Below are 16,040 nucleotides of genomic sequence, written 5' to 3'. Positions count from 1 at the left end.
AGCTATGAGTCTCTACTATTATCCATCGTAAAAACACAATTTCAAATTGTGATACATAAGACCGAATTGAGCCAGTCGGTCACATATGTACACATACAATGACTTCGGAAAGTATTCAGCTTGACTTTTTCCACATTTTGTTACGTTACAGCCATATTCTAAAATTGATTAAATAAAACAACATCCTCAGCAATCTAAACACAATACCTCATAATGACAAAGCGAAAACAGATTTTTATACATTTTTGCAAATGCATTGAAAACAAAAAATCAAAATAACTTATTTACTTAAGTATTCAGACCATTTGCTATGAGACTTGAAATTGAGCTCAGGTGCATCCTGTTTCCATTGATCATCCTTGCAATGTTTCTACAACTTGACTCGAGTCCACCTGTGGTCAATTAAATTGATTAGACATGATTTGGAAAGGCACACACCTGTCTATATAAGGTCCCATAGTTGACAATGCATGTCAGAGCAAAAACCAAGCGAAGAATTGTCTGTTGAGCTCTGAGACAACATTTTGTCTAGGCAAAGATCTGGGGAAGGGTACCAAAACATTTCTGCAGCATTGAAGCTCCCCAAGAACACCGTGACCTCCATCATTCTTAAATGGAAGAAGGTTGGAACCACCAAGACTCTCCTAGAGCTGGCCGCCCCGGCCAAACTGGGCAATCTGGGGAGAAGGGCCTTGGTCATGGAGGTGACCAAGAACCTGATGGTCACTCTGACAGAGCTGCATAGTTCCTCTCTGTAGATGGGACAACCTTCCAGAAGGACAAACATCTCTGCAGCACTCCACCAATCAGGCCTTTATGGTAGAGTGGCCAAACGGAAGCCACTCCTCAGTAAAAGGCACATGACAGCCCGCTTGGAGTTTGACAAAAGGCACCTAAAGGACTCTCAGACCATGAGAAATCAATTTCTCTGGTCTGATGAAACCAAGATTGAACTTTTTGGCCTGAATGCCAAGCATCACATCTGGAGGAAACCTGGCACCATCTCTACTGTGAAGCATGGTGGTGGCAGCATCATGTTGTGATGTTTTCAGTGGCAGGGACTGGGAGACTAGTCAGGATAGAGGCAAAGATGAACGGAGATTAACGGAAAATAAGGTCATTAAACAAGTTGACAGTTACTCTGAGGATAAAGTGACAGAGAGTCAGTGAAAAAAAATCAACACAAGATGAAGAATTAGGGGTTATTTTGTGACTACCCAATAAAGTTGGGCTACATGATTTGGTTGGCCTTCTGTAAGGTTCTGCTTTTCTTTTCTTAGTCAACCTTGTGTTCTTTTTCATTGTGTTCTTGAACATAGCCCTGTTTCTTTGTGATCTGGAATATATTCCTGTCTTTCATTTTTGTTCATTTGATTTCACCTGTTTGTTTCTCACCTGATCTCATCAGCTCCCTATTTAGTTCAGTTCTTTCTTTCTGTTTGTATGTGAGGTATTGTTTGTTTTTGACTTCCTACCTGTGTTTGACCATTGCCTGCCTGCGACCACAATTCCTGCATTCTGCGAAGGCTTAATAAACATCTGTGGCACTATGCCCCGTGAATCTACACCTTTTTCTCCCTGAGTATTTATTACACCTCCACTGTCAACGATGGTTAAGTTGGCCCCAGTGGTAGGTTAGGTGAATTACAGGTTAGGATAACTAAATTGGCAGGTAAGTATAATTAACGTAGTAGCAGGTTAGGTGAATTAACTAGCCAGATTAGGTGAATTTACGTGGCAGGTTAAGAGAATTAGGTTATGCTTAGGGAAAGGGTTAGGGTATGGCTTAACTGCAATGCACCCTGACCAAATCAGGTTGTGAAAAATGTTAATGAACATCAAATTGATACTTACAATACAGATTTCTTAATGTTAAATGTTGCTTTTCAAGCAATGCATTGCTTGCTAGCTAGCTTTGTAGTGGGGGCTGGGTTTCTCTGACAGCAATATAGTTAGAACTGGCTAGCTAGCTAGATTATTTCAAGCTAAAAATACAAATATTTTTCCCTGCAGTGTATCTTTCTGGTCTGGAGCCTCGACAGCTAATATAAGTTAGTTTATTAGCTATCATTTAGCTAATTAGCTCGTGAACATTATCCCCTAATTCAATGTCTTGTGTGGAATGGTTTCACTGACTCTCTGTCTCTGCATTATCCACAGGACAGTTGTCAACTTATGAGTCCGTAAATGGACACTGGGATTTTTTTTCTGTTTACTATGGGCACGCAATTCCTCCAAAGGGGGCAGTAGTCAGCCCTATCTTTAACAGGTTAACTAGCTAGCTTTGGCAATTAGATTATATCTAACACATACGTGTACTGTAGCTACATGACATATTAACTTCCCAAATAATTTCTTGCCTTGGTCAGTCACACTGCATGTTGTGTGGACAAGCTAAAGGAGCTAGCTAGCTAACTAGCTGTGTTGGCTAGCACAGTAAAAACTCATTATTTCAGGCAGTTTGACCCGCTAGTTTAAAAACACATTTTAAATCAATGTTATGATTAAATAATAGAATAACAAAGTATTATCGCTGAGAAAGATTTTGGGCGCTGACAGCAACTGCTGCTCTGTCAATCGGAGGTGGGCTGGGGGCGGGGCTCTGGATCATTTCAAATTGGGATTGACAGCTCGGGAGCAATATGTTCTAGGTTCATGTGTCTCTTTTCGAGATTAACATTGCTAATCTTACATTGTTTCATAATTGGCAAGTAGCCTCAATAGCTGCATAATTTATTTTCAACTTTTGCATGCAAACCCCACTTTGGGAACATAATGCCAAGGAACCAGAGGTCCACAGACTCAACATTACAATTCAGCATGATAATATATGTAATTTACATAGAGTTTAAAATATATGTACATACATATTCTATGATGTGCTCAAGTTAAATAGTTCATGAATATGTTCTGAACATATATGTAAATATAGTTTATGACATATGAGTTTTCTGTATGGACGCTCAGTCCTGATACTCTATCCAAATACCCAAGCCTCAGCAAGTCAACTCTATGTTTCTATTCATGAAAATGTCACATTGTAAACATTGAAGATTTCTATGTCCAGAGTTATGGTGAAAATATGTTGTTTGTATTGTTTTGGACTGTTGTGTATCTTTTTTTTTAACCTAGGGCCTACTGGAGCTGAAGTCTATGAGGGGTGAACTTGTTTCCGGTTCGCTGCTTTGTTACTCTGCATGAGAGCTCATAATTCAATTAATTCACTCGTTCATGCTGTTGATACTGTGGATGCACTTATCGCTGTCGTCAGCAGCTCTCTTCATTATAGCCCCAGGTAAGTTGGCATCTTACCGATACAACATTTTTAAATTACCTTCCCTTAGACCTGTAGAGGAACCTGTGAGGAAAAAAAACAAAGGAAAGCCCCCTGCGAAACCTCCCTGCTCTTTGGTGATCAATCTTAGCTGTCTGAAGATGCAATGCAATGGGAATCCACTCCAGAGCTGTACTGTACATCCTCTCAGGCATGATAAATGCTGAGGGTTAGATTTGATGCTTTTGATTAGCGCCCGGGCATCGACAGCTAGTATCGCGCTAAAGTAAACGTGGCAAATGAACTGCCAGAAAAATGTAAAGCGCTAACTTTATTGATGTGTTGTACAGTGCCTTCAGAAAGTATTCATACCCCTTGACTTATTTCACACTTTGTTGTGTTACAGCCTGGCTTCAAAATGGATTAAGTAGATTTTAGAAATGTTTGCTCATTTATTGAAAATGAAATGCAGAAATATCTAGTTTACTATAAGTATTCACACCCCTGAGTCAATACATTTTAGAATCAACTTTGGCAGTGATTACAGCAGTGAGTCTTTCTGGGTAAGTCTCTAAGAGCGTTGCACACCTGGATTATTCAATATTTGCAAGTACATTTTTATTTTTATCTTTCAAGCTCTGTCGAGTTGGTACTTGATCATTGCTAGACAGACATTTTCATGTCTTGCCATAGATTTTCAAGCTGATTTAAGATAATTGTAGGTGTGAGGTACAGAGATCAGGTAGGCATTAAAAAATCATGTTAAACACCATCATTGCACAAATAGTGAGTCCATGCAAATTATTATGTGACTTGTTAAGTGCATCTTTACTCCTGAACCTATTTAAGCTTGCCATAACAAAGGTGTTGAATAGTTATTGACTCAAAACGCTTTTGTTTTTTAAATAATATGGGCACATTTCTGAAAATGTCATTCCAATTTGAAATTATGGGGTATTGTGTTCAGGCCAGTGACACACAATCTCAATGTAATGCATTTGTATTTGGTCTGTAAAACAACAAAATGTGGAAAAAGTCAAGGGTTGTGAATTCTTTCTGAAGGCATTGTGTTTGCAACTGTTGAAATAAAATGAATGGTACCATTCCACTGTTGAGAAACCAAAGTCAAATAAGGCATACACTAATTTGTGGTGCATCTAGATGATCAATTACTTCTCTTTCCTTAATCAATTTGATTTGTTTTAATTGCTTTGCACTTATTGCACCAAAATATATAAATCTCATCAATAAATATGATGTCAGGTTTATATACGTTCTTGTTGGGAAAATGAAAGGCTATCGTTAGATACTGCACGGAGGCAGCTGCATGTAACACGTACCAATCAAGAGAAGTTGGTGTTTCAATCGGATTTTGATCAATATCAATGATCCTGTGAGGGTGTCCTCATAATCACGGGGGTTCCAATTGCAAACATCAACATTGGTGCTGATCATCTTCTGATGGGGTTAGAAACACATGACATTAATCAAAATTCATTTTGCAACGCCATGAATAGCGCCACTCAACATACGGTCATAAAAAAAGAAAAATAAATATAAAAGTGTTCCTTTTAAGGACTCCGGGGCCCTATTCCAGAAGGGGTGCATGTGAGCCTTTTTATAGCGGCCCCAAATGAAGGCAGCATTTTAGAGAACAGAAGGGCCCGAAACTCAGTGTATCTGTCGATATGTCATAGCCGTCACAGGAGGTGAATCACAGCTAAGTGTCCACAGGCTAACGATGGAGGCCCTGTCATGGGCTGAAACGATGTAACCTAGGCTGTTGACAGTGTAAATCACTTGGGAAGTGACACAAAATCTAAACATTTTTCTGCCGGCACCCTCAGCAAAATCTGCATGTTGTTGTTGTGTGAGTGTTATTAGCCAATAGTGAGGTATACTCACCTAAGGGACCTTACATATAATTGTATGTGTGTGGTACAGAGATCAGGTAGGCATTCAAAAATCATGTTACAGTAAACACTATCATTGCACACATGTGACTTGGTAAGCAAAATTGTACTCCTGAACTTATTTAGGCTTGCCATAACAAAGGGATTGAATACTTATTGACTCAAGACATTTCCACTTTTAATTTTGAATTAATTTGTACACATTTCTAAAAACATCATTTCAATTCGACATAATGGGTTGTGACACAACATCTAGATGTAATCCATTTTTAAATTCAGGATGTAGCACAACAAAATGTGAAAAAAGTCAAGGGTTGTGAATACTTCCTGTATTTCCCACAGTTGAAGGAAAATGAATGGCACCATTCCACTGTTGAGAAACCAAAGTCACGTAAGTAAGGCATTCACTATTAATTGTGGTGCATCTAGATGATACATTTCTCTAAGCAATCCAGCTAACCCATCAATCAAATAATCAGTTAACCAAAAGTGTTTTTTTTCCAGAAATCGGTAACATCTATTGAGCTGGAATTACGATTTGTTATTCAAGACGTGCGCTGCAATTGAATCAAATGAATGTGCAGTTGCTCAAACAGTTTAGTCCCACCCCATGTATCCTATTTATGAATTCACCACTGCATCTCTCTCAGGGTAGCCTAGTGGTTAGAGCATTGGACTAGTAACTGAAACGTTGCAAAAAAATCCCCGAGCTGACAAGGTACAAATCTGTCGTTCTGCCCCTGAACAGGCAGTTAACCCAGGCCGTCATTGAAAATGAGAATTTGTTCTTAACTGACTTGCCTAGTAAAATAGAACAATTATCCCTTTAAACATGACATTGACATTCAATGATTAACATCAGTATTTACATGAAGAACCATAGCAAATGGTCAACATTGTCTTGAGGAATGGAGAACTAGCTGGTAATATAAATCCCAAAAGGATAACTCAAGGACAACAGTGATACGAGTTTTATATTTTTTCTTCTTCTTCTATGAGCATCACAAATCTTGGCTCAGACGGTCTAGGTGCTAAAGCTGTCAATGCAAACAGTAATGTGGGACATAGAAACACAGCACATACTGTATATGGCACTGAGATAATCCCACATACCATTAAGCACAAGCGTTGGGCTCATCATCTGATCTCATTATGTATAGGCATTGGGCTCAGTACTTTGTAGCATCACATCCCAAAGATATCAGATCTTTACTCCTTGTTATTTTGACTGGGTAGGATAGTGTCTGCATAGCACAGGAGGTTGGTGGCACCTTCATTAGGGAGGCTGGGCTCGTGATAATGGCTGAAGTGGAATGGTATATAACACGTGGTTTCTATTTGATTGATGCCATTCCATTTGCGCCGATCCAGACATTATTATGAGCAGTCCTCCCCTCAGCAGCCTCCACTGACATAGTCATTATTTAGTAGGTGAACATTAGGATGAACTTTCCAGGTAGAGCTTATAGGTACCTAATTCTACAAACTGTAAGCACACTCAGTTCATGTTGGCCAAGCAGCCGTATGTGCTCCCATTTCAAAGCAATTACTAAATCTGTAGTGCCTGTGTATAATTATTATTATTTTTTGACTGTTAACAGGCAGGATGGCATAGATGCATCTGCTGTAGAGTAGATACAAAGGCCTACACACCCACACACACACACATACACACACAAACACACACACTGATTTGAATAATACTGCTACTGTTTCTTTTAAAATGATCGCATGTACACATATCTATCCCCCGCGCTCGCTCTCTCGCTCTCGCTCTCTCTCTCTTTTTCTCCTTCTTTCTCTCTATCTCCCTCTCTCTCTTACGTGCGCACACACACACACACACAAACACACACGCGCACGCACACACACACACACACACACACACACACACACCACTTGTATCTCCTCCATCAGAGGAGGTAATGAAAAAACGACTACTATTTTGATGTCATGATTCTTCTCAGGGGAGCCAGCTAAAGTGCCTTCCATTGGGAAGACACCACTGCCACCGCGCCACGCTATCACGACAATGACTTCTTTAACTGGATTTCCAGCTGGGCGCCAAAGATTGTGACATTTGTCCTTCACAACAGGCAACTTGCTGTTAATGTATTGTTAATGCGATTAGCCAGCCAGAAACGTTCAGATAATTTAATGTATCTCCACGGCTAATTTGGAAGCCGCCTATATGACACATCAGCTTACCGTTGTGTTTGGTCACTAAGGAGGGTATAGGAGTTGACTTATTGATACGTAATACAATGTAGACTAAAGGGAAGATCTGTTTGTACATGCCAGCCCCCTCCATATGCTAGATTTAATTATATGTACTGTATACATTGCTTGCTCAATGGCTCTCAAGGTCTAATTGGACTTTACCCCTGGCAGAGCTAGCACGCATATGGTTGCAAAGACTCATTCAAACTTAATTTGCAAATCGCCTGTCTTTGTTAGCCAATGGACAGATAAACCACAAACATGACTGTTGAATAGGCACCAGGCAAAACGTTTATGATTTCAAACAGTTTAGACTCTAACGGCTTATTTCCACTAAGGATTTACCCCAGTGTTTTACCAAAAAGGCTCAGACTGTTGTGTTGCCACCTCCACGGCCTGGCCCCAGTGTCTCACTGCACCATGGCTTCTGTGGACCTGCTCTAACTTGTGGCCAAGTCCAGGCCATTGGTACTTTGCAGCTTGCATTTACATAGCAATGGCTAACTGTGAACATGGGTTAACACCATCACAAAGCAACTGTCTTGATGATGCAGATGTTGTTCATTCTGCTCTACACAAGTCCTCAATGTTAAGTCCTCAGTTTCAAGTCTTCAGTGTCAGCCCTAGCTAACTGGAAACACAGCTAACCCCCCCCCCCCCCTCCTCAAATACAATAGCGCTAACGTGAATATGATCACTGGCGAACCAATGGTGCTGTAATGGAAAACCCTCGTTTACCAGACCCAGATTTAGCCTAGTCTTGGACTAAAATGTACTTTTCAGGAACAATATCCATTAAACATGCTTCTTAGTCCAGGATTAGACTGAATATTTTCTTTTCAGGAAATCAGCCCCAAATGTTTTGGTTGGTATAATTGTTGAATTAAATTATAAAATATATGCAATTTAGAAGTGTGTGCGTGCACAGATTACCTGTATATACAGTAAATTGCCATGTCTTGAAACACTTACCCAAATCATATGGTTTAGGCATGCCTGATATAGTTAGGTGCAGGCAGTTAGCCCTACCAAAGAGTTTTAGCTACCCTCAACTGCAACTAGGTCATACTGTATGTCTCATAGGCTGTGTTCTATGTCACACACACACACACACACACACACACACACACACACACACACACACACACACACACACACACACACACACACACACACACACACACACCTCCTCAGGCCAGGCTTGGACTCTACCCACACACTGACCTTAACATGCCACATGAACAACACTTGTTGCCATGTTGTCACAGCATTTTCTCACTGGCAGCCCATTTCTGATCTTTTTTGGCCTGTGTAAATGCAGCCTTATTGCTTGGCAAAGTGTACAGTACACCGTCAAAAAGTATGTTTCATCGCATTGTACTGCCCTCTATAGGTCTTCCTCACTCTCACGACCCCCCCCCCCCATGAGGTACTACACCACAAATAGCATCTAAATATTGACAACATGCATGTTTTGCTCGTTATATACATTAGGGGTGGGGACATTCATGCATATTCCAGGATTCTTTCAGCCTCCAACGAATGGAAATTAATATAGACTTGACATATTGTGTATGCTGCACCAACCTTGATCCACGTTCCACCAGTTGAAACATGGGCAGTACAAAAAAACGCATAATTGATTGCGCAGAGACATAGGAAGGACATCATATTATTTCGTCAGACAATGTTGAATTAAAGTCAACTATCTAAGATGCGCATACATATTCAGTCAAATTGTGCGGTCAACGCCGAGGAGAAAAATAAGGATCTTGGGTAGATCTATTCACAACGCAATACAAGCCGTACCACTCACAAGATACAAAGGGATTCGTGCCTTTCCACCGATTCCCCGGCGCGCATGCTACAGAGGGAGATCTCGGTTGAAATGGATGTATCTAATGTTTTGCAGTTCAGTTTATTACACTTTTCCCATATGAAATTATTACTTTTCTTTGATTCCATTCCACAATGAGAGACCAAGATTCGCTGTGAGAAATACAAGAACCCGCTTTTTGTCGCGCTGATCGTCACGTTGCAGGCGTGAATGAGACAGTTTGTGCAATTCATTGCCAGGTATTTGGAGCTAAAGACCGCCGTGGCTCTACTTTGAGGATTTTACAGCGGGGAAAAAGGAAGGAAAATCACAGATTCCACATTACCATAGGACAGGATGGTAAACAGCGGAAGGTAGTTGGAATGCTTTCGCATTGACAAGGTTCAACATGGTAAGGACAGCGGATTTTCTGTCTGTGATACAGGGCTGTATTGCTCATTTCAGGGAAGCTAATTCTTGAGTTGGGGAGCTGTCCATGGTCCAGAAAATGATTTATCCCCATACAGCTCTTACAGCTGTATTCAAGTTGGTTGAATCTAAATTAAAAACGATGAAACAAACGGGTGCATTTGATTAAAGTGCCAACAATATACATCCGCGTTTACTGGTAGATATAATAAATTGACATTTACATTGCATAACTTTTTGGGGGGCTACTCAGTGTCCTTCAAGGTGATGAATGAATGCGCAATTCATGAAATCATTGCAATGCTTCATATACGTTCAGTGTAGGCCTATTTTGATTGAATTCATTAGTGGTAAGTGGCCTACATAGGCTACAGACTAACTAAATATGGAATGCAATACATTCTTCATCGGTATGAATCTAATGTCCTTTCGTAAAACATAGCCTATTAGCCTACCATAAACTCTATGATCATATTAGGATGACTACACCCACAAAAGCGGACCTCCAGGCGGATAGCTTTTTCTATTTTCTCGATTTTGTCACAGATAGAACTTGTGTGTGTGTGTGTGTGTGTGTGTGTGTGTGTGTGTGATTGTGTGAGTGGTGCGCGCGCGTTTGTGAGGGAGGGGGTGGGGGCGAGAGCAAGGGAGAGAGAGATTATTTGAACAAGAATTAAGGGATTCTTCAACTTCAACATATACCGGATGCGAAATAAAATGTTTATTATAGTATTATTTATTCCACATCAAGATGTAAATTGTGCATGACATTCAGCAATGCTTGCAAATCCGTTTTTGCTTTTAATCAACTTGGGTCTCTTTTTTTCGCCCGAGGGATGAAGGGCTGTGACTGTCCCTATGTAACAATCAGTATTTCTAACGCATGCAGGCTTGAGGATGAACACCTTCCATAATGACCACGACTAGCCTATTTATCATTTATTAACAAAATATCTCCGGATATCTGATGATAATGATTGATACCTGGCGGTTTCTATACTATTCGCAAATCGTCGGGATCTGCAGGGTGAGTAGGAGATTGGTCATTCCATAGGATTGTTCGTATCATTTTTATTTTTATTTTACATATATCATGAATTCTTTAACTTAACAACTGAATTTTGTTCCATTCGATTTATAAAATATATATTTTAATCCTAGGTCGCATCGATTAAATGTGAACATTGTCTCAATATTAACTCTTTGCTGGAATCTTCGGGGAATAGAATTTGAAATGGCAATGGATTCTGTATAAATGCCGCAGATGGCTAGTGGGTTTAGTTTGCAAGCCATTTGAATGCATCGATAGATTTCAAAATCGCACATCACCAACCTAAAGGCGGCTATAATCAACCTGCTTGCTCTATTTTCAAAGAAACACATGCATAAGGCTGTATGTACTCTTTTCCATGACATTCACCAATATGCACTGCATGTCATCAATATTTCGCATGGAGATTTATTTCCTTTTCGGATGTCTATACCATGTTGAGATATGATGCTGTAGCTGAATACATAATAATGGAACTGTACTGAATGTGGCATTTTAGCTGCAACAAATGTTTATGGCATAACCATATTGTGTCTGTCCAGATATCTGCTCTTTCTTATGCACGTAAAACTCCAAACATGTATATGCAATTAGTTACCTAAAATGCTTTACAAAGTGTATTATGTCTCTATCCACAAGTGCATAGCTCTTTGTAACCACTGCATGCAGGGATGTTCCACTTAACACAAGATGTTCATTAAACAGACAATGCCTGCCTTTCTCTTCTAGATGACACCCCATACCGGCACCATACTTCAGTGAGCTGGGGCACCTTCTCCCTCGAAAATGCATATCTGGATACTGAAAATAATCCTTCTGATCGCAGCATCTCTGAGTCTGGTCGAGATGTACGACAATTACGGGGAGATCTGTAGGAATCTATGTACATGCGAAGAGAAGGAAGGGATACTGACGGTAAGCTGTGAGAATAGAGGGATCATCCGACTGACAGAAATAAGCCCGGTGCATTTTTCAATGTACCACCTTCTGCTGACAGGGAACCTCTTAAAGAAACTGTCCCTCAACGACTTCATCAACTACACTGGGGCGACCATATTGCATTTAGGCAACAATGCTATCGATGAAGTGGAAACGGGTGCTTTCAACGGACTCCAGGGATTAAAGAGATTGCACTTGAACAACAACAAGATAGACGTCCTAAGGGATGATACGTTTGTCGGCCTGGAGAGTTTGGAATACCTTCAGATTGATTACAATTACATCACCAATATAGAGCCTAATGCCCTGAGTAAACTGCATCAGCTCACAGTTCTCATTTTGAATGACAATTTGCTCTCTGCTCTGCCTACCAACATTTTCTGGAATGTTCCCTTGACACATCTGGACCTCAGGGGCAACCGGTTGAAAATGTTTCCTTACATTGGGCTCCTGGAGCACATGGACAAAGTGGTGGAATTACAACTTGAGGAGAACCCGTGGAATTGCTCATGTGAGCTCATTGCCCTGAAAGCTTGGCTGGAGAGCATATCGTACACAGCTTTGGTGGGGGAGGTGGTCTGTGAGACACCGTTCAGACTGCATGGCAGAGACCTGGACGAGGTCTCCAAACAGGAGCTGTGCCCCCGCCGAGCAATTTCTGAATATGAAATGCGACCCCCTCCCCCACTCAGCACCAATGGATATTTCCAAACCACGCCAGCTTCGGTGACGGCCTCAGCCACCTCGTCAAATGCTTTCAAGGCGTCATCAAGGCCTACCAAGGGCACCCGTCAATCAAACCGAACCAGGTCAAAGCCCACCTCCCGGATTCCAGCTAACCCTTACAACTATGGCCCCATCATTGCTTATCAGACCAAATCTCCTGTGCCTTTGGACTGTCCCACCACCTGTACATGTAATCTGCAGATTGCTGATCTTGGACTAAACGTCAACTGCCAGGAGAGAAAGATTGAGAACATATCTGACCTGAAGCCCAAGCCATACAATCCCAAAAAAATGTATCTCACGGGGAATTACATTCCTGTGGTACGCAGATCTGATTTCTTGGAGGCTACCGGATTGGATTTGCTTCACCTAGGAAACAATAGGATATCCCTCATCCAGGACAGAGCTTTTGGGGATTTAACCAACCTGCGTAGGCTGTATTTAAATGGTAATCTAATCGACAGGCTTACAGCAGAGATGTTTTTTGGCCTGCAGAGTTTGCAGTATCTCTACTTAGAATACAACAAAATCCGTGAGATTGTAGGGGGCACGTTCCGGTTTGTGCCAAACCTTCAGCTGCTTTTCCTCAACAATAACCTTCTGAAAACCTTACCAGCGGGAATCTTTACTGGGCTGTCCCTCTCTAGACTTAATCTCCGCAGTAACCACTTCCAAAACCTGCCTGTGAGCGGTGTGTTAGATCAGTTAAAATTGCTGTTGCAGATAGATCTGATTGAGAACCCATGGGATTGCTCGTGTGACGTCGTCGGCATGAAGATATGGCTCGAGCAGCTCAGTGCCGGCACCGTTGTTAATGAGGTTAAATGCGAGACACCCAAACGTCACAGCGGGATTGATATGCGTTCCATTCAGTCTGAACAGCTGTGTCCAGATTACTCTGACGTAGTCGTCTCAACAGCGCCCCCCTCTGATGAGCCTCTGCCGGACAGAGCCACCACCACAGAGACCTACCAGAGATCTAACCCCACTAGCAGCGTCGTCCCTCTCTCTGTCCTCATCCTCAGCCTGCTGCTCGTGTTCATCATGTCCGTCTTTGTGGCGGCGGGGCTGTTTGTTGTCGTGGTGAAAAAGCGTAAAAAGTCCCAGAGCGACCGCACCAGCACCAACAACTCTGACGTGAGCTCGTTTAACTTGCAGTACAGCCTTTACAGTAATAACCGAACCGTCCCCAAAGTCAAAGCCCCCGCCGGACACGTGTATGAGTACATCCCTCACCCTATGGGCCACATGTGCAAAAATCCCATTTACAGGTCCAGGGAAGGCAACACAGTCGAGGATTACCGCGACCTCCATGAATTGAAGGTGACTTATAGGAGCGATGTGGATGAGGAGAGGAACAGCAACATGAGAAGTCCCACTTATAGCGTGAGCACTATTGAGCCTCGTGAGGACCCCTCCCCTGCAGAAAATGCCGAGCACTTCTTCAGGGGCATCATAGAGGCGGACAACCAATCCCCCTCCGGTAACAGTCTAGAATACAAGTACACTGGCCCTGTCTCGTACACGTACAACCCAAACTTTGATGTTAGACGCCAGTTCTTACACCCAGAGAGGATACGAGAAACAGTGCTTTATGGCACAGCGCCGAGTACTGTTTACGTGGAGCCCAACAGAAATGAATATTTGGAACTAAAAGCGAAACTTCAAGTCGAGCCGGACTACCTCGAAGTTCTTGAGAAACAGACCACTTTCAGTCAGTTTTGAGCAACAGATTTGTCCATGTATGAAGGATTTCCCTCCTTAAAAGTACTGGCTCAATATTGAGGGTGCCTTGGCACGACACATCAACAAAATAAGCATTAAATGGGGTGTGCCAAACTCTATTATTCTTATTTCTTAATTACATGACATTGCAGGAACTGAAAGTCTCTCTCTGAACCTAACTGGACGAACACACAAGTTGTTCTACTTAACTGGTGATTTAGAATCTATTTTTATATGGTGAAGATTGAATACACATACATGTAAGTGTACAGGTCAACTTACCCAACTACATTTTCAGGAATATAACCATACATATATTGTGAATCACAAAAATGTTTATAAATCACCATCTGACGAAAAAACACTGTACGGCAGTGTCTCCATCAAACTGCGCAGGACAATTCTCTGCTTTAGTCTGTAAGTAAGTATTTATTGGAGTACTCTGCCATGTATTTTCAAACATTTTGATTCTTCATCAGTATTACCTGTGTCATAATTCCATGATCCTCTGTAAACGTTTATGTTTGTAGTTCCATATCATTTACTGTAGCTCGCAGTGTAAAAGTGGCTTTTTTTTTTTTAAATGGTGGCACACCCCCAATGTTAAAGAAAGACTGCATCATTTAAAGAAGAAAAAAAGTTGTCTTTGTATGCTTTCTGCACTTTTTGGAGTTGGAAGGCAAGTGGGCCTTTAAACAGCTATCATTAGGATGATTACTATTAAAAATGAATATGTGCATTCATTCTTAATATGTATTCTTGATATGTTATCAAATTCATGAATAATAATTGAAATAATAATTATGTTGTGTAATACTGATATTTTAATGTAACACCTATTTTTATACAAGCATTCGCAATTCTCTTTCCCTCATCAATTTCATTCGTTTTAATTGCTTTGCACTTATTGCACTATATTGACCAAAATATGTTAATGTCATCAATAAATATGATGTCAGGTTCATCTATGTTGTTGTGGGGAAAATGAAAGGCTATCGTTAGATACTTCACGGAGGCAGATGCACGTAACATGTACCAATCAAGAGAAGTTGGTGTTTCAATCGGATTTTGATCAATATGCTTCAATCAATGATCCCGTGAGGGAGTCCTCATAATCACGGTGGTTCCAATTGCAAACATCAACATTTGTGCTGATCATCTTCTGATAGGGTTAAAAACACATTACATCACAGGCACCAAAAAATACATATGAACGTGTTCCTTTCAAGTCTCCAGGGCCCTATTCCAGAAGGGGTGCATGTGAGCCTTTTTATAGCGGCCCAAAATGAAAGCAGCATTTTAGAGAACAGAAGGGCCCGAAACTCAGTGTATCTGTCGATATGTCATAGCCGTCACAGGAGGTGAATCATAGCCAAGTGTCCACAGGCTAACGATGGAGGCCAGGTCCTGTCATGGGCTGAAACGATGTAACCTAGGCTGTTGACAGTTTTGGGGTAAATTATGTGCCAGTGTAACTCATTTGGGAAGAGACACAAAATCTAAACATTTCACTTCCGGCACCCTCAGTAAAAGCTGCATGTTGTTGTGCGTGTGTTATTAGCCAATACTGAGAATCTGACCTAGCTGGTTTACTGCTGTGCTGCAGTTTCATTTCCTGGTATTTGTGTTTCACCTTGGTAAACAACTGCAGTGACCATAGAAATCCTTGCCTGGGAAATCATATTATGGCGTTAGTATAGGGATGTGTGTTCGATGTTTGTGCTTATGTACACAATTGTGCGTCTACACTGACATGTGCTTCTTTGTGATTTCATAATCTACCCATCTCATTTGTTGAGTGAACCTGGTGATGCTCCTATTTTCAAGCCAGAAGCCAGCCCCAATGTTGCCATGACCCTGAGCAGGGTAGACGACTCCTGGCTAATGGATGCATGAATTAGCCATGTCCCACTGCAGGAGGTTGCCATGAGAACCCTCTAACCTGAC

General features: G+C 41.3%; 1 protein-coding gene across 1 annotated transcript; it reads left to right on the top strand.

Moving 5' to 3' along the window:
* The first annotated feature begins 10,570 nt into the window (after nt 1–10,570).
* LOC139414141 (SLIT and NTRK-like protein 5) lies at nt 10,571–14,663 on the top strand. Its single transcript, XM_071162022.1, has 2 exons — nt 10,571–10,679; nt 11,433–14,663. The coding sequence occupies exon 2, from the start codon at nt 11,490–11,492 to the stop codon at nt 14,091–14,093; it is 2,604 nt and encodes an 867-aa protein (XP_071018123.1). The 5' UTR covers nt 10,571–10,679; nt 11,433–11,489; the 3' UTR covers nt 14,094–14,663.
* Nucleotides 14,664–16,040: the final 1,377 nt, after the last annotated feature.

This window comes from Oncorhynchus clarkii, chromosome 7 (genome assembly GCF_045791955.1).
Source record: "Oncorhynchus clarkii lewisi isolate Uvic-CL-2024 chromosome 7, UVic_Ocla_1.0, whole genome shotgun sequence".
Classification (NCBI taxonomy): domain Eukaryota; kingdom Metazoa; phylum Chordata; class Actinopteri; order Salmoniformes; family Salmonidae; genus Oncorhynchus; species Oncorhynchus clarkii.
This window is presented reverse-complemented; position numbering and strand designations above follow the sequence as displayed.